The following is a 20,391-nucleotide window of genomic DNA, read 5'->3' on the forward strand; positions in this document are numbered from 1 at the left end:
GTAGAAAAATTACGCCAATCTATTGAGATATGGTATGCTACAAGTGAATATTTGCGACAAGAAATGAACCTAAATTTTAGGATGACGGAACTCTTTAATCCAGTCCATATAATGTCTTTTCCAGGAGTTAGGGGAAATACATCTCAAGTACACCAATTAGTAGGTATGAGAGTGTAACGACCCGGAAACCGGACCGCTACCGGCGCTAGGATCCAGATCGGCTTAAAGTCGCCGGGACCCATAGCAAGCCTAACATACATCCTGAATACCTGTTTAATCCCATACATGATCAACATATACATAAAAATTTTAAACTTTCTCATTCATTTACCAAGCTTAACCTGTGCATGCACAACTCATAACCATAAACATCAAACCCCACACTGGAGCCCTCAACAAATACTCCAATGGGGTAACATATCATACATAAAGCCTGGTTTACATAAACATTGATAAAACATTTTATAGATCATGTACAAAGGGATTAACCAACATGCTAGGGTCAAGCACAACTCTAAACCTCAATAAACATCATTACATTACATTACTGTACTATACTTTACATTACATCATTTTTCATGTCCACATCTAGCTATTACATAAAACATGACTTCTTATTCTTGTTGACCTCCTGATTCTATCCCGTACCTGCAACCTGGGGGATTAAGGGAATGGGGTGAGCTACTAGAGCCCAGTGAGCAGAATAATAAAACATTATATTTAAAGTTCATGCTCTCATGGAATGCATCACATCACAAACAAATCACATTAAGAATGGACTTGTCACCAATAGTCCTCTACATAATCCAATCATGCCAGGGGCGTAGTGCAGGCCACACCTGGTCTTTCTCTTACACATATCATATCATACATATCCAATTGTGCCGGGGGCGTAGTGCAGGCCACACCCGGACTTTCTCTTTCATTGTGCCAGGGGCGTAGTGCAAGCCACACCTGGACTTCCACACTATACTATACCATATCATGTCATATCATATTGAGGACTAAAGGATCATCCAATACCCATCCACATCAACATCAAGATATACAATGCAACATATTCGTGAATTCTAATGCAAACAACCTAATATATCTCATGGCATTTATGATGCATGAACATGCTCAAAACTGATTTATTTACTTTGAAACATAATAGTTATTCTACTCACCTCAGGCTAGCTCTGAAAAGACTCGGAAGCAGCTATCTCACTGCTGGGGTCCTCGGGTCTGAACCTACACAGGTGGACTCAGATGAGGGACCAAACATACAAGAACATGACTCTAAAATACTCCCCAAAAACTCCCTAAAACACCTAAAACAATCATAAAAATCATGCAAAGGAAGGCTGAACAGGGCACTTTCGGCTGCAAGTTCGGCGGCCGAAAGTCCCTCCAGAGCCAAAAGTCATGCACCTTCGGCGGCACTTTCGGCGGCCGAAGGTTCCTTCCAGATCCGAAACTCATGCATGTTCGGCGGCACCTTCGGCGGCCGAATCTCCCCTCCAGAGCCGAAAGTCCACTTTCGGGGGCAGGGTTCGGCAGCCAAAGGCTGGCCTCCACAGGCAGGTTCGGCGGCCGAAAGTCCCTTCGGCCGCCGAACCTGAGTTCTTCCAAAGGGCAGAACTCAGCCTCCACATGCACATTTTGCCTCCCAAACCATTCAAACATGCATTTACCTATTCTACAACAAGCATACACAAGCAAATAGGCATTTAGGGGTCTCAAACTATCCTAAACCCCAACACAAACACAAAAGGCAACTCAAATAACATACATTACTCATAAACTCAACATTAACCCTAACATGCAATCAACTAACTTATACATGCATTTCTACCCCATAAACTTCATAAAACTTGTTTAAAACATACAAGAAGAGTAGAATCTAGGCTTACCTCTTGAAGATCGAGAGGAAAGACGATCCTAACTTGGAGATGGGAGAAATCTAGCTCCTTGGACCTCCAAGCTCCAAAACTTGCTCTAAGCTTCAAAAATCTTCAAAACCAAGTTAAAACTTGTTAAAACTCGAAAGATTTGAGGAAGAACACCAAAACCGACCATGGGAGGGCATGGACTCACCGTTGGCCGAAAATAGGGGAGAAAACTCGCCCATTTTCGGCCATGGGTCCTTTTATAGGTGGCAAGCCAGGCCACCTTTGGAAGCCGAAGGCAACTCCAAAACGCATGCATGTTCGGCGGCTGAACATGAGGTTCGGCGGCCGAACATGAACCACATTTGGAAGCCTAACGTGCCCCCCTAAACTATCCCACGTTCGGCGGCCGAACTTGAGGTTCAGCGGCCGAACCTGGAAATGCCTCCATGGTCTTTTTCATTTAAAACTCAATTTCTTTCTTACTTAAAACTTTAAAATACATTAAAACATTTTATGAAAACACAATTTTACCCTTCTAGAGGTTTCCGACATCTGAGATTCCACCGGACGGTAGGAATTCCGATACCGGAGTCTAGCCGGGTATTACAGAGAGGATTAGTGTCGAATCCACAAGGACAAATGATTGATTTACCAATTTAAAGCAATTTACATGAGGGACCGTCTTTAACAGAATATATCATTTCTTGCTATGGAGCCCGAAAAACAGTTGTCGATACTGCTGTACGAACATTAGATTTTGGATATCTTACGCGTAGACTTGTTAAAGTAGTTCAACACATTGTTGTACGTAGAACAGATTGTAAGACCGCCCGAGGGATCTCTGTGAGTCCTCAAAATGGGATGATGCCAAAAAGAATTTTTATTCAAACATTCATTGGTGGTGTATTAGCAGACAATATATATATGGGTCTACCATGCATTGCCATTTGAAATCAAGATATTGGGATTGGGCTTGCCAATCGATTCATAAACTTTCGAACACAAACAATATCTATTCGAACTCCCTTTACTTGTAGGAGTACGTCTTGGATCTGTCAATTATATTATGGTCGGAGTCCTACTCATGGTCGATCTAGTAGAATTGGGGGAAGCCGTAGGTATTATTGCGGGTCAATCCATTGGAGAGCCAGGTACTCAACTAACATTAAGAATGTTTCATACCGGCGGAGTATTCACAGGGGATACTGCAGAACATATACGAGCCCCCTCTAATGGAAAAATCAAATTTAATGAGGATTTGGTTCATCTCATATGTACACATCATGGGCATTATGCTTTTCTATATTATATAGACTTGTATGTAACTATTGAGAGTCAAGATATTATACATAACGTGACTATTCCACCAAAAAGTTTCCTTTTAGTTCAAAATGATCAATATATAGAATCAGAACAAGTGATTACTGAACTTCGGGGGAGCATACACTTTGAATTTTAAAAAGAAGGTCCAAAAATATATTTATTCCAATTCAGAAGGGGAAATGCACTGGAGTACTGATGTATTCCATGCACCCAAATTTACATATATTAATGTCCATCTCTTACAAAAAATAAGTCATTTATGATATTATCAGGAAGTTCATGCAGATCCAGTATAGTTCCTTTTTCACTACACAAGGATCAAGATCAAATGAATGTTCATTCTCTTTTTGTCAAAAAAAGATATATTTCTAATCCTTCCATAAATAATGATCAAAGTGAAATACAAATTCTTTAGTTCAAATTTTTCGGATAAAAAAAAAGTAGGATTCTTGATTATTCAGAACTTAATTGAAGCATATGTACTGGTCATTATAATATCATATATTCTACATTCTCTATAAAAATTCTGATTTATTGGCAAAGAGGCAAAGAAATAAATTCATCATTCCATTCTAATCAATTGAAGAACAAGAGAAAGAACTAATGGTCCAATCTGCTATATCGATTGAGATACCTATAAATAATATTTTTCGTAGAAATAATATTTTTGCTTATTTTGATGATTTCAATGCCAAAAAAAAGTTAAGGAATTACTAAATATGGAGCAGAAAATCCTTTGTAAGCAATTGAAAAGTTTTCTTTGGTGGCGGGTTGGACTTGCCATGGACGAACCACCATTTACTTAATATTTGTTGGTTTTTATATATGGGATACAAATATAAAAATAAATGAAAAGTCTCATTAATATTTAATACCTATAAAGTTAAATTTTTAATAATATTTATTGAAAAAAATAAAAAAATATATGTTTTACTTTTTTTCATTCTAAAATTTATAATTTAATTTACGTCAAACTAATATTTCGTAGAGTCCATCAGTTGATAAACATCAATAATTTTTAAATGCTATTTATAAATATAAACATAACAAATAAAATATTATTTTAATAAAAATAAAAAATATAAAAAAATTTTATAATTTTATCTATTTTTTACATAGTTCAATTTATATTAAAATAATATTTTTTTAATATATTTTTTACATCAATATTTTATAACATTTTTAAATTGAATTATAAATTTTAAAATAAAAAATTGATAAAATTAGAAAATAATTTTTGTATATTGAAAAATGAAATTAAATTAAAGTAATAAAAATGATTTAAACAATAGTGAACTGTTACATTTGAACGTTTTGATTAATTTTTTGAAAGTGTGAAAAAGGTTTGGTTTATTTTTGTAGTGGAAATAAAATATTTTTATGAGAATAACTTTCTTATGTTAAATGAGGATTTCAAAGTTTAATAAATCTGTGTTTATTGATATTTTTTACGCTTTTGACCACTGACACCCACTATCAAATCAATGGTTGCCAGCTCATATTATACAAATTGATGTTTAACCGAGAAACCGAACTACACCGTTAAAATTCAATTATTTTAACGAGTCATTCTATTTGATTTTCATAAAAAAAACATAGATTAGTTTTTTGTTAATCTGATTATAATTGAAACCGACTGGATATTTATCTTTTTAAATTTCAGTTCAATTTAATTAGAAATTCTAGAGTAAAATTTTGATTAATTATAATTTCACCTCAATTGGGTTCGATTAACTGAATTGTGGTGCAGCTGTAATCTGGGCTGGGATACACAAAGAAAACCGATGTGATCAAACTCATGGCTAAAACAACTCAACAGTCAACTGTTCAACGCCTTAATCGCACTGAAATTGCAATTACTTAATACTCTATCCGTCCAATTATTTTTATCCGCAGATAAAAAATGTTTTATTAACTTTTTAATTATATTTATTTTAAAATATTAAATTTTATTAAATATTAAAAAATTTAAAAATAAAATAAAATTATAATAATCAATTTATATATTACAATAATTTTAAAATAATGAAAAGAAAAATTATAAAACGAAAAAAGTTTCATATTTTCCTATTTTAGCGTAATAATCACTTAACAATTAGAAATTAAAAAATGGAATAAAATAAAGCAAAAAAATAAGAAGTTTGGAAATAAAAATAATTTTCTTTCCACAAGAAAATGCCAGTCTCTACTACCATTGTTTCCCATAATCAAATTGTTTTCAACGTAAAACATGAACTTGACCACAACAAACAAACTCCAACAAGAACAAATGGCATCAGATCTTCGTTTTACTAACCAAAGGAGGTGAATTATTGAGCTAAAATAACTTGTATGACAAGAAAAGCAACATAAAACCACATCAAGCAAGTGGAGAATAATCATCGACAAAACTCAGGGATATAACAAAATCAACTTCAGTTATTTAACCAAAGCAACATAATTCTCTCAAGTGCCACTCAAACAATTCTGGGCAGAATTATCTTTAGACCCATTCCCTGATTGCTCATACATAGCTGCCATTTGTCTTGCACTATAAAATGGTGAAAAAATTCCTTGGATTTCTTCCATACATACTTGAAGCCATTCACCTGCTAGAGAACTGAGAACCCGAAAGGCATCATACCACTTCAACTCATGGATGAAGAGTGGAGATCATGCCAGATAAGGGCACGTTGTTGATGCAAACCATACAAGGATGAATGCATTGCAGGTTCAATGCTTACTTGAACAAACAAGACTAAGAAATGGGGACAATAATAAACAGCTCCACCTTCTTGAAGCAGCTAGCAGAAATGCAAAGGTTGCAAGGGTAGCAGAAGCTTTGTTGCAGAAGAATGCAGTAAAAGGTGTATAGACAACCAAGTTTCCGAACGTTCATTAATTTCAACATGTGATTCAAGCCCGAATAATATGCAGGGTCGGAGGTAGGACAGAACACAATAGCTCCGTGCAGAAGAATGCAGTGAAAGTGGCATACACAACCAAGTTTCTGAAATTTTGTAGTTTCAACATGCGGGTCAAGCTGAATAACATGCAGGGGCGACGAGGACAGATAACGTGCAGAGAAGCAGAGATGGACAAAAACTGTGTGCAGCTAAGAAGCAGTAAAGTGGAGAAATGATGCCGTTTTAGCCTAAACCACAGTACAGCACCTCAAAACAAACACACAAATCTTTTAGAAACAGCTATCCAAACAGATTATTACTACTACAAATAAGTTAAGACTAAGCATTATAAACAGCAATAAGGTTGCAATTTAAAGTATGAAAGAGACCTCCAAGATCCAGTAAGCAGCTGGGAGAGCAAGCCAACGACGATTGTCCTATTCTTTAGCAACACTTCCATGAGGCCATCCAAACCAAGTTTCTAACAAACCTCATTGTCAGGACATGAACATAACTAACATCAACCTGTCCTATTAGAACTACAGTATAGCAGATAATGCCTCCTTTAATGTCCTTCCACTCTTGCTTCAATTTGGCTTCCAGCCTTAATCTCTGAAAAGACAACTGAAGCATATAAGGCAGAATATACACATAACGATATTCACAGATTACAACTCTTCATAAATAAACAAAAATGTGCAAGATTTCTAGAACCAGCAACAGAAGCCAATTGGCACAAACATTAACTGATGAAAATTTTGTGATTCCCCTTTTCAATTTATCTTTACATAATATCAATTGTGTTGAATCCCACATCGGTTGTGGAAAGGGGTAATGTGCCCCTTATATGGGCTATAGGCATTCCTCCCCCTTGAGCTAGCTTTTCGGGTGAGTTAGGCCTGGCCCAAATTTAACATGGTATCAAAGCCTCCCCATTCGATGTTGGACGCCCCATAAATGTGCTACGCACCAGTAAAAATTCTGGGCGTGAGGAGTGTGTTGAATCCCATATTGGTTATGGAAAGGGGTAATGTGCCCCTTATATGAGCTATAGGCACTTCTCCCCCTTGAGCTAGCTTTTGGGGTGAGTTAGGCCTTGCCCAAATTTAACAAATTGTAACATAAAAAGTCTAGAGTCTCAGATTCATAATATCATCAACTCAACTGCAGCAAGGAGATGAATAATCATCTGCTTCCGGAAGAAATGCAAGTATTTTTTGGGAATACCACAAGATCAATTTGTTCGTTTTTCTCTGACAGATTGCCAGAACTTCATCTAGGTTCAAGCCTAGCTGCATAACATAGGGAACAAAATGACTACAAACTGAAGCAGTACATACCCATTGGCATATGGTGAATCACGACGAAAACGACGGTATGGAGGAGATCTGCTGTAGCTGCGACCACGGCGAGGTGATAGGCTGTGGCGTATTGGAGATCTTCTGCCACGAGGACTATTACTCCTACAATGAGAAATTTTGAAAAGCAGCAAATGTAAATAGTCAATGTTGTTACTGATAAGGATATTTCCTTAACTGGAAATTAACTTATGCAAACAGAAAAGCTAAAAAAAGAGAAAACCACACACAATTTTGGCAAGTTGTGTTGATCCAGTTCAAAGCAAGAAAATCTGAGATCAAATGGGCTAATTAAAAGTATGAATTTCAATAAATAGGCATATGCTAACCAATAATTTCATGCAGGCTTCATATGTTATATTTGAGTGCATCAAAATTTACTCCTAAATATTAGCATGCATATTACTAAATATTTTTTTATGGTAAACATACATTTAGAGGACATAATTTTCACATAACTTTCCCCCCATCACAATCATATAAAATAAGTTCCCTTTAGTGGCAAAAAACATGTGTCATAGTTAAGCTTCTGATTAGAGCCCCTTGCTTGATTTCTCAAAAATAAAATGCAAAAGGCAAGGAAGGAAAAGAAAAGACAAAAATGATAGGATGGGTATAGCAGAAGCAGTTTGGGGCATCTGGGAGGAAAACAAAAATAAAGAGAAAGGGAAGATAGATGCATTTGTCGAACCTGCACCCTTAACCATAACTTGGACTCCTACTGCATTGTGAAGGGGGAAGAAAAGAAGAGGGAAAAGAGCAAAACAGTAGGTGATAAAGTGGTTGTAGCACATGCAGTTGGCAGTTGACAGGAGAGAAGAAAAGGCAATCCCTTTGACAAACCTGCGTCTGTACCCATAACTTGGACTGCTATGGCGTCGTGGGCTGGGACTTCTGCGACGCCCACTTGCCAAACCTCGTGACCCAATGCGCAGGCGACACTCTTTAGCAAAATGACCAGGTTCCCCGCATTCATAACATTTCAAGTCATCACCACTACGTCCATGGCCACCATGACCTCGACCACCCTTGGAATTATGAGAAAGCTCCACGCGCCACCCATTCTTTCCTGTAAAATAAACTAGCATCTAAGTAGAGTTTCCCAAATTGCATCTTCACCAAGGTAATAGAAACCCTCTGACAATTTTTCAGCCTAACGATAAGCATTTAAGAAAAAAGAGCAATTAAAACTCTTACCACATAATCAATGAGTTTCTAGCATAAAACTAGAAAAAGAATAATAAACCTTGAAGAGAATGAAGTAGATGAAACATTAACAATGAACAAAAGTTGGAATGAACAGAATGGAGAAAATTGTCAAAAACGAAAAGTAAATACAAGCGAAAACTACAAAAATAATAAAGAGCACACAATTCTTCCTACACTGACCATCTAATGCTCGAATTGCATCCATAGCATCCCTGCGATCATCAAACTCAACAAATGCATATCCTGGTGGCCTCCGTGCAACCCACACACTGCATAAATTTATAACAATTAACAAATTGACAGCCATCAACAGTTAATACCATTCTGAATAGAAAAAAAAAAAAAAAAAAAAAAAAAAAGAACAACATAATACCACAAAACATCCCCTGCCCTTGACCCTGAATTAGGGAACTTAAGTAGGGTGTAACACCATAAGTAGAGTGTGACAGCATCAGACTATAACTTCTATGCCTGTTGTAGCTCTGCAGCATTTAGAAACAAAATGAACATGGACAATGAACCCATTCAATGCTATTTGAAATGTGTACAAAACTTAACACCATAGGTTCTGGCAGAATGATTTCTTTCAATTTTCAAATTTGGTAATCTTCAAAGATTTCAATGAAAATTATGAAGGATATTACACACTTATGTCTTTGGTCTGGACTACAAAAATTCCCCCCAAAAAATAAAAACTAAAAAATATGATATCAAAAGAATTCAGGAATAAACACTCACATAGACACACAGGCATTGATATGAGAATAAAAAAAACGAAAAAGGAGACGACAATAAACATTTAGCACCAGAAAATTTAACGCATAAAAGAATGCACCAGCAAATTACCTTCTAAGAACACCATACATTTTGAATTCATCTTCGATATCCTTCTCTGAGACTCTCGGATCCAAATTCCCAACGTAAACCCGAGCCATTATCACAACGAAAATGTGCACCAACCTAGAAATTACGGGACAAAGTTGTAAACCACAAGATTATAATACGCAAAAGCCAAAAAATCATAATTCTTTCTGGAATTTAACAATACAAAGAGAATATGATCGAAACAAACAGGTTTCATTAAATAATTAGGGTTGCAAGGTGAACTGAGGATTGTAAACAAAAAAATAAAGCAAACGATAATATTAAGAGTGCGTAAGTGATGATAACGATTAAGCTTACCTCAAGCAGGTTCCCTCGGCTTGAAGGACAGGAAGAGATTAAATTTGCCCTGCACCGAACCGCAGAATTCTCAAAATCCTAGGATTAGGCCTGTGTTTTGTAATATAAGCTTGCTCTGTTTGGATTGCATAATCTCTTTGTCCGTGCGATGTCTTATCTGGAATCGGCTCGTGTTTAAGCCCAATTCTAAGCCCAGATGTTATGGTTGGCTTTTACCCAAAGCTAACTATGTATATATTTATGTACACATGGGCATTTCTCTGCGTCGTTGGTTTGCGATTCCAGTTAGGACTGCACACTTGGAGCAGCAACATTTACACTTAAACCATGCAATATGTTAAAATATTCAATGAAGTATTATTTACTTTAATAGAAATAAAATATATATTTAATAAGCATATCTTTATAGTAAGTTAATTATAATTTAATTACAATTGAATTTAATAAAAATATAATTTTAATTTATTAAAAAAATAAAAATTAAACGTAACACTATTAAAAATAAATTTATATTCAATTTACTTTAATTTAAAAATTAAACTTTTAAAAAAATATATATTTTATATTATATCGATATAAATATGACATAATAAAATAAAGAGTGGGAGTATTAGAGATTAAAATTGTATAGTATTTTAGTAATATCAACCAGTGAGGAAACTAAGGACTCAAGGATTGTTTTGGACTTTTGGTCTGAAACCAGAACTTGTATTTCAGCGGAAGCTTCCTCAGCATTGCCTTCTAATTATGTCATTCCAAAATCTGCAGTAGAAAAAATGGTTTCATGTCTGATCTTTGGAAAGAGAAGGGAAAGAAAGAGAGAGAGAGAGCAACGCCATTTCGCTTTCATCCCTGAAACACTCAATTGTTTCAAGTATCAGCATCTTTGATGAATAAAAACAATTTATATTATTATAAAATTTTGTATTTTATTTTTCCTTTTCTATAGCTTCATCACTCGAAAAAAAATCAATTTAATTTTCATGCAATTACATATGATTTATGTTTAAGTTGAAAATATATTAAAATTTTATTTTAAACATAAAAATTAATTAAAAAATTATTAATTAAATCATTTAAATTTCATGAGAGATTTTATTTTTTATTTAATTAAATAGTTTCTTAACCATAACTTGATATTACTATTTATTGCATGAATAATTTGGGGAAAAAAATAGAATAGGAACTTGACATTGAATTATTAATGGAATAAGAAGCACACGTTAGAAATCTTCATAAAAAATAGATTTAAATTATTTTTAAATATAAAAATCACAATATTAATTAGAAAATGATATCTCAATTATCGAATTTGGATTCAATGATTAAAATTGTACGATGTCGTAACGAGTTGGTAGTGAACAGAACACCAAGAAATTTGGCAATTGGGACTCTTTGCTGCCATGAGAGGATGACTGAAGAAATGAAAAATTTTGAGAGAGTGGGGGAGGATTGAGTGGTTTGCATCATCAAATGGGGGCCACTAGATTGGTGGGGCCACTGAAGCATACCACGTGTCATTCAGAGTTGTCATGATCCATAACAAAAGATATATGAAATACCCACTCATACACGTCCTTTGAAGTGTCTATTTTTTAGGTCGCGACATTGACTTGAGCTGGCGTCAGTCGGCACTTGGCAGTGCAACTTTTTTTTTAGAAAAAAGAAAAATATTTCCATTCTAATAACAAAATAACACTTCATTTAAATTAAAAAAAATTATCATTAAGAAATTAAACAAGTACATTTTCATTGTTTTCTTAATTTGGCTAATATAAAATTCACTTTTTATGAAAATTTCACATAACTTAAGTTATAAAAACTAATTTTATGTAAAACGTATTAAAATTAAAATATTTTTTAATACTTAATATTAGAAAATATAGTAAAACAATCAATTTTAAGTAACATTAAAAAGGAAAGGAAAAAAAAAATTCATATCAGGTGAATTTGCTAATTTTAATTTCGTTGAGCTTGAAATTTGAAACGATTATTAGGATTTATTTTTGTTAATTGAAAATTGAGAATTGAGAAAATAAAATTTGAAATATTTCAGATTTATTTATATATATTTATTATCAGATTAAGTGTAAGTATTAAGATATATTTTTTAAAATTATTTTTAAATATTTAATTTTTTGCTATTAATAATTATTAAAAATAATTAATGTAATTGATTATAAATAAAAACGGCCTCAATAATTTTTAAATTAAATATTTACATTAAAAATTTTTCATTCATTATGTTAATTATGTTTACTTTTAATTAATTTTATATAATTATCTATAAAGATGTTTAATTTAAATATTATTACTTATTAGAATGTCGCTGTTATAAACTAAACCTTATAAAAGAACAAGTTTAATAACTGTAAATCAAATATCTTATAAAAATTAACAATTTTCAAATGCGATAAAAAAATATTTATATAATAATTAAAAAATAATTATTAATTAATGTTCATTTTAAAAAAATTAATGTTTATTTTAATATTTTAAAAAATATAAAAGAAAGTAACATATAATCCTATCAACTCTTTAACTCAGAATTTATAATTTAACTTTTATTAAAATAATATTTATTTTCACATGACTTCTGCAATTATCATTATTTACTGACAAATGTAATATTATATATTATTGTTTTAATATAAATTAAATTATAAACTCTAAAATAAAAAATTAATAAAATCATATGATATTTTTTTATATATTTTTTAAAAGTTTATTAATTTTTTATTTTTCACATTAAACTCAAATCATGAAAAACAAGGTACTTAAATCATGAAAAATAAGTTTTTTTTAAAATATTTTTCATATGCAACATTTTATGAAAAAAAATTATTAAAAAAAATTCATATACAAATTGTTTTTAAAAAATTTATATTTAAATTTTATATAAATTTTAAATTTATATTAAATAAACCTAAGAAGAGAAAGGATTTGAAAGGAATCCATGGGATAGGCATGGGAGGAAGACAATAACTTTATTAGGTGAAGTCTAAGCATCAAGAACGGGTCCTTCCCCTCTGAGAATTATTGAATTGGGACTATTTCTGTGCTGATAAGATTAGGTTGGGACTACCATTTATAATATTTTAGGTCCCATTCATATACTTCACAAAGTCAAAATTCAAACTATTATCTTTATACACATCATTTTTTTATTTTTTCACACATAAATGATAAAAATAGCAATTACACTCGATAAATGTTAGATATAGATATTTTAAAATTAAGAGAAAAGTAAAGTTTTTGTGTGTATGAAAAAGTTTAGTCTAAAGAGTCACGTTCCCTTTTTTTTATTCTTTGTTCTTTTATTTTTCAGTGACACATAATCGCCACCATATTACAGTATCACATATTTTTATCATGTAAAATCGTATGTACGGATGTATCTGTCTGTCCATTTTCGTCAGGCGACTATTTGATTTTTTTTCACCATTCGTGCCGAAAAGGTTGCGGGATAGCTGGTCTGCTTTCTTACTCTCCGTCACATCAAACGAGCCAGACTCTCTTTTGGCAGGTCTGGACTCTTGGCCAGCCTGGCCTCCTTCAGTCACGGATTGAATGGTGTGTTGATGGGTCGGTCTACTTAATATGCTCTAATGGATTTTGAGACTGTCTTTTTCTTCAGACTCAATTTCGGTCTGAATATTAGAGATCTTGCAGTCATCATATATAAAGTAAAATTTGAATTATTACATCTTATTAAAAAAGAATTCAAATTCATTATTTGAAAATGTTGTTATTAAAATAAATAATCATAATTTCGAGAAATTAATTTTTATTTGGAGTCGTATATCCAATTAAATTAAAAAAGAAATTACAATATGTAATCGTTTGGAAATTTTAAAATAGTTGGTTTGCACTTCGGAGATAGTGTACATGCCCATGGGAAGAGGTATGGGCAAGTGAGTCTCTCACCTCTTCCATGTTTATAAAGATGAGTGAAATGGTCCAATTGGAGAAAAACATTTCACATATGGAATTGAGATAAATGGGATATGTTTCTTTGTAGGGAGACATCCTAATCTTTCTACTAATTTCAACTATCCTCTTTCCAATGTGCTCGTGATGAGACCAAGTCTCTGTTACTTGCATCATGTGTATTGTGAACTGAGGTTGGCAGCCATGCTATCTAAGTTTCTTCTGCACTATTTTTTATCAGAAAGATATAAAGGTGATTCATCCCCCATGTTGAGAATTATGTTTAAATATACCAAAATAGATTTAAAATATTTTATTTAACAGCTCATCATCATTAAAATCAAACTCTCAATAATTTTAATTATTTTTTTAATATAATTAATTTCCACAAAAATTTAAATTCGAAATCTCTTAAATTAAATAAAATTTAAAAAAATATATATTTTTATGTGGAAGTTGAGTAGGGGAGGACTACCATTAATTAATTAACAAAATCTGGCTTAGCTTAGCTGTGTATACATGCTTGCTTAACTTAATTGAATACATTCCTAACTCTATTAAATTATTTAATTAAGGCAAATTCTAGCTCTTTGGTGCTTCTTCACCTAAACGACAACCACTAACCAATTAAACTTCTTCATGTGTGGTTTTAATTTGCTTATCCTTAACCTAACCAGTTGAGAAAACGAGATTTATGAGTTCAAATTCGTCCAATTTTTTATTCAAATATTGACAAAGTATGTTAAAAAAAAAAAACAAAATCAAAATAGACATAACTAATAAACAAATAAAATCAGAATTAAGAATATATGCATTGGTTTACATGCATGCTAACTTGCGTCATCTAGATAAACAATAGCAAGGTACAATTTTTTCCTAATACTTTTTTTTTAATGCAAAAAAGAAAAATTTCTCCATTTGTCATAAAGAGATAGATATTGAGTAATTAAAAAATCAAAATAAACAAATAAATAATGATATTTAAATAATTAGATGAAATAATATAATCAAATCGAGAAGTTTGTTGACTTGTAGTACTATGACTATCTAGCTTCTAGTTTTGTCTGAACAGATGAAAGAAGGTAACTAAAAAAACAACTTTCACGGATGCTTCAACAACTCATTTCTCCATAATTGTGGGCAAAGGAAAACTTGCACATAAAGTTCAATCTTAATTCTTGGGGATATATAGACTTTTATGCAAAAAGGTTACGTACATCAATTGAAATTAATCTGAGAATTTATTCTCTTTAAATAAATAAAATATATTTTATTGAAATAAAAACAAAAATACATATTTAAATTGAAATTTATTATATTATTTTATTTTATAATATAATTTAAATAAAACAACCTCTTATCTTGAAAAGATAAGATGTAATTTTTTCTGGTCTCCTATTTAAACTATAACTATATGACTATAAAACACTTCAAAATTGATGAGAAAGTATTTTATTTCTCTTAATAAGTTTATAAATTAATGCACGGATTTAAATTAATTGGAAAATTAATTTTTAAATAAAAATTATTACTAGTAATTTATTTTGAAATAACTTATCATGATGGTCAAGTATTTGACTTTTGAGAATTGAATAAGAAATATGTTTCTCTCAGTAACGATTTATGACCACACCATTCAACTTTATGACTTTTGTGTAAGTCCAATTTGATAGTCATTAAATTATAATATTTATTAGAGATAAAATCGACAACTCATATTTCATTTATCCAATTTGAAAGTAAATAATTTTATGTTAGTCTGGTGAAAAGTGCATCTTTGTAGCTTTGAGAGGTCTAAAGTTCGACTCCCCCAACCCCCTATTTCAAAAAAAAAAAATATATTACTGAGAACTAATTTTTTTTTTAAAATAAATAATAATTTTATTTAAATAATTCAGATAAAACTTAATATCATAGAAAAATAAAAATATATACATGATATTAAGATATTTATATAAACATTAAATTCCTAAACTAATATTAATTAAAATAGGAAGTTTGGTTGCACCCATAATAGAAAACCTAATAGAATAGACAAAAAGGAAAGAATATAGATCCTAATTAAAACATGAAGACAAATTTTAACTAAAATAAGAAAAATACATTAAAATTGAGTAGGAGAACATTTAAAATTTAACCCTCACTGAAATAGGAAGTCAAATAGATTTTCTTACCAAAATGAAAGGTCAACATAAGTTTAAAACATTATTTTTTTAATAAATTATTCAATATTCAAAATTTATCACTTTAATTAATTTAAATTCGCGTGGAACAAATTTAATTAAAAGACAAAATACTCCTTACGATACTATAAATTTTCATTTAAAAATGTATTTATTGTCAATTTTAATAAAGGTGAATTGCACAAAATAGAATTTAGCATCTTCGCATGTCCTTTGAATCCACAACATTACCCAGATAAGTAAACCAATGAAATAATGGGAATTCATAAAGACAAACAAAAATTTTAATTTCTATCAATTCATTTACTTGATTTTCTCTCCAATTCCGAATATTCTTGCATAGGATTATTTTCCCCGGTTTCATTAAATTCTATATTACACAATATTCTTTGTTTCGTAAGGCACATTCCTCAAGCTCTTCATTTTTAACTATAACAAAAGAACAGATTCCACTAAAAAAAAACAACAATAACAAGCGAGATAGTTTGAAAAAATAAATAAGTAATTTTTTATTTTGTTTTTTATATAAATATTAAAAAAAATAAATAAAAATAATAAGAAATATTATGGGGCCGAGAATTAATTGAGGAAAAAAGGAGAAGAAGCAGGGTTGTGAAGGATCGAGAGATCTGCACGTGTGATTATGATAATGCAGTTGTGTAATATTAGGTTACGAAAGTGATGTGTTAATGCTGAGCTCTTTGGACTTTTCCAGACGCCTCAGTTACTTCTGTCGTGCAAAGTTTGTACCTTTAATTGATTCACCACTTAAAAAAGAATATCCATCTTCTTCTTCTTTTATTCTCTCTGGATTGGGTTTATCCTTTTATTCTTTATTTTTTCTAAAAAATAAATTATAAGTTAAACCTTAAAGTAGGTAAAATTTTTAATTTTATTACAGCGGAAATTTCAATATTTTAGATTTATTTTATTAATAACTAACAGAATATATATATGGCATAAAAATTTTCACATATAAAAGTATATTGTCAAAACTTAAACATCATCAAATAAAAATAAAAAATAAAAAAGGTATATATATCCATTTAATTGCATTATTAAATCTTATTTTATTGGTTTACATCAATTTAATTTGTGGTTCTAATGATTTTAGCAATTAAAATCAAATCCTCTGAGCCGAAATCTTTGATTTCATAGGAACCATCCAGCTTTGGACTTCACCTCACTTCTATTTCTAACCTTCCATGTCAAACAAATGTATAATTTTCAATAATCTTACCTATGTTTCGTTTACTAATAACACCCAACTCGTTTTTTGTTTTTGTTAATAAATAATTATATATTTTAAGAAATTTTGATATTATATATAATTAATTAATGAGATAGTCACAAAAAATTCTTATCATTTTAAAATTGTATGATTTTTTTTTGAATTTATAATAATATACTCAATGACTCATGAACTTTGTGCTTAATTTTTAATTACGAGTCTTAAATTCAATGCCGACCAAAGTTTAAGAAGTTAAAATTACATTATTTAAGATAGGCTAATTGGGAAAATTATATTATTGTATGTGAATAAGTCAAAAGAGTAGATTTCACTTTTTAGAAAAAAAAATATTGTGTGAACATAATCCAATGGGAATTGAATCAAAGAAAAAGGCAAGCTTCATCATAATTTCTTAAAACATCTAATGTTCAAAGTATAAAATTCTGATCCAGAGTTATTATAATCGATTTCATTTGTTATTTTTAGGTCAAGGATTTACCCACATCTTATTTTATTGAATTTATTAAAATAAATTTAAGAATTATTATTCAAAATTGTATTGAATTGTGTTCAGATTCATATTTTATTTGAAATTATTTAAATAAATAATTTAATAAATATAATTTTTTATGATAATATCTTATTTTTTTTAAAAAATAAAATTTTATAATGGTATGTAAGATTAATCAGGGAAGATAACGTCTCTTTTCTTTATCCATTTTTCTTTTATTCTCTAGTGATGTATAATCGTCTTTCTATTATAATATCATCTGTTTCTGTCATTCAACCCATACATACGGACGGATCAAAGCACCCCTCAACGCCAAGCGGTTATTTAATTTCTTTTAACACGCATGCTATCAAGACTGTGAAGTGACTAGACTCATTTTCCTTACATTTTGTCACATCACTGGACCAGACTTTTCATAGATAGACTCACATGCGTAGTCAATTCGATCCACTTCTCGTCATAGAGTTAAGTCACGCAATGTTAGACCGACCTACTTGCGATGGCTCGATAGATTTTGGTCCATATCCTTCTCCGGGATCAAACCCCGCTCCCTAATGAAGAAAGTTCGGCGATTATTAATATTTATAATATATCTATTGTATTCTAAATATATTTTTATCATGAGATTAAATTTTTACTTATACTTAATTTATTAAAATATAAATTTAGCTAAATATTTTTACACGAAAAAATACTGTACAGTAATACTTTAACATAAAGTAATTAATATCACCACACTTATCAAAATAAAAAGATGTAAAATTAGGGTAATATTTATGAGAATGCAAAGCATTCACAAAAATGTGATGATTGCATTTCACATTGCCATTTTTACAGAGAAAAAAAAAAAAAAAAGTGAGCAAAACATGTGCGTCTACTTATTACCATTATTGCTGTTTTGGTCTTTAAAGGTGGTGATGTGGTCCAATTTTTATTTTCTTTTCTATTGAGAAAAATAAAAATATAAAAAAAAATTAAGTGGTAGCATTGAAAGCATCATATAATTGTCAAGTTGATGACGTTTAAAGCAAAAAATTTTATTATTTAATTATATATTGAAAGCTGCTTTTTTCGTTATTACTTTATAATAAACTTCAATTATATGAACCGACAACTCTCTTATCATTTTTCAAACCCTTTTGCTTCTCTTCATTTCACCTTTTTCTAAAAATTTTAAATTTTATTTCTGTATTGCCATTTTTTAATTTTATTTTTGTGGATGGTTAGGTACTTTTATTGATATCTTAATCACTAAAAATAAAAAAATAAAAACCCTAAATAATATTTGGTGTGAAATAGAATACTTCACTAAAAATAAAAAAATAAAAACCGTAAACAATATTTGGTGTGAAATAGAATACTTACTTTAAATGTATGCCTTGATTTGTGTTTATATTATAAAAAAATAAATTAATTAATGATTTTCTTTAAAAATTTTATTTATATTGACTAATAAGTAAAAAGTTTCGTAACGATCGAAATTCTGAAATTGCTTTCTAATAATTTTCAATAATAAAAAACAAGATTTTTGAAAATTTTACCAATATACTTAGACGAATTTTTATCATAATTTACGCTCTGATCATAAGAATTCTAGATTACATGTCTATTTGAATATCTGATATCTATAATTACGGATATGTCATCATCTAAAAAAAAATCACATTAAAATATAAAACCTAATAATATAATATAAAGTGTAGACCATATTTTAATATCGTGAATTTAACTCACAGAAAAATATATAATATTCTTTTAGTGTATTTTATTTCATAATTCAGAAAAATAAAAAAATTATATCTGATATGAATGTAGTTAAATTGATCAATTGCGTTAAATCTGTATGTTAATTTCTTTTGGTATTTATTTTTAAATTGTGTGATTGTTCGATTCTTAATAAGAGTGAGTACTGATTATATAGAATCATTTTCGTATACTTTATAAATAAATTTTTTGAATTTTTTTTTATAAAGAAGTTATATTTTTTATTAAATGTTAATCTATTTGCATTGATATTAATATAAACAGTAAAAATATAAAAGCAAAAAATACATTTTGTTTTTAATCTGATTAGAAATAATAGCTTATATGAAAAAAATATTCTTAAACGTACTACTTCTTTAATCCATCGCCAACTAAGCAATAAATTAATAATTAAATTAATTAGCTAAGTAAACTAATTAGTGTTGTATATGAAGTTAGTAAATTCTAGAGTTTGAATATTCTCATTAATTAATTATATATATATGAAATATGTTTAATAGGAAATAAATAGATTAATATTTTAAAATTAAATTATATTAATTAAAATATTTTTAACTTAAAACAAAAAATTTTAAACAACATGAATTGTGTACCGAAAGAGGATAGTTAAATAAAGTATAAAAATTCATTTTCAGAAAAAAAAAGTATAAAAATTAAAAAAATTAGAAACAATCTTTAGCTTTCGCAATGTACAATCACAATAGCTTACCTGTATGATAATAAATAATTAAATTTAATGTATTTTTAAATATTAGCATATTATAATAAAATTATTTTATATATAAAAAAAATTTCGATATATAAAGAATAAATAAAAAAATAATTTCCTCACTAGGTAAAGAAAATAATAAAATATAGTATTAACCGAGTCAACTCGCACAATCAACAACCGAGTCACTTAAAAATCGTTGCATTCAGAAGCTGAAAAAGAGAGAAAAAGG

At 30.0% G+C, this 20,391-nt stretch overlaps 1 protein-coding gene across 3 annotated transcripts; it reads right to left on the bottom strand.

Annotated features, from left to right (window-relative positions):
- Positions 1-5,578: 5,578 nt before the first annotated feature.
- On the bottom strand, positions 5,579-10,006 carry LOC110628544 (serine/arginine-rich splicing factor RSZ21). Of its 3 annotated transcripts, none has more exons than XR_006348068.1 (7): positions 9,832-10,006; positions 9,496-9,609; positions 8,830-8,918; positions 8,284-8,509; positions 7,423-7,545; positions 6,472-6,694; positions 5,579-6,330 (listed from the first exon to the last, which is right to left on the bottom strand). XR_006348068.1 is itself a non-coding variant. In XM_043949077.1 (6 exons), exons 2-6 carry the CDS (start codon positions 9,582-9,584, stop codon positions 6,688-6,690), a joined length of 534 nt encoding a protein of 177 aa, XP_043805012.1. In that variant the 5' UTR covers positions 9,585-9,609; positions 9,832-10,006; the 3' UTR covers positions 5,579-6,687. The 3 variants fall into 3 exon arrangements, 1 of the variants encoding a protein (XP_043805012.1); XR_006348067.1 differs by having other exon boundaries at positions 5,579-6,349; XM_043949077.1 differs by having other exon boundaries at positions 5,579-6,694.
- Positions 10,007-20,391: the final 10,385 nt, after the last annotated feature.

The sequence above is a fragment of the Manihot esculenta genome, chromosome 12 (genome assembly GCF_001659605.2).
Source record: "Manihot esculenta cultivar AM560-2 chromosome 12, M.esculenta_v8, whole genome shotgun sequence".
Classification (NCBI taxonomy): domain Eukaryota; kingdom Viridiplantae; phylum Streptophyta; class Magnoliopsida; order Malpighiales; family Euphorbiaceae; genus Manihot; species Manihot esculenta.

Bases quoted from the DNA above. Each gene is read 5' to 3' on its own strand.
- LOC110628544 (XM_043949077.1), bottom strand. From the start codon at position 9,584: ATGGCTCGGGTTTACGTTGGGAATTTGGATCCGAGAGTCTCAGAGAAG. The intron at 8,510-8,829 runs GTCAGTGTAGGA...TTTATTTTACAG, and splicing joins TGCAATTCGAGCATTAGATG to GAAAGAATGGGTGGCGCGTG. The intron at 7,546-8,283 runs GTTTGTCAAAGG...TTCTCATTGTAG, and splicing joins AGTTATGGGTACAGACGCAG to GAGTAATAGTCCTCGTGGCA.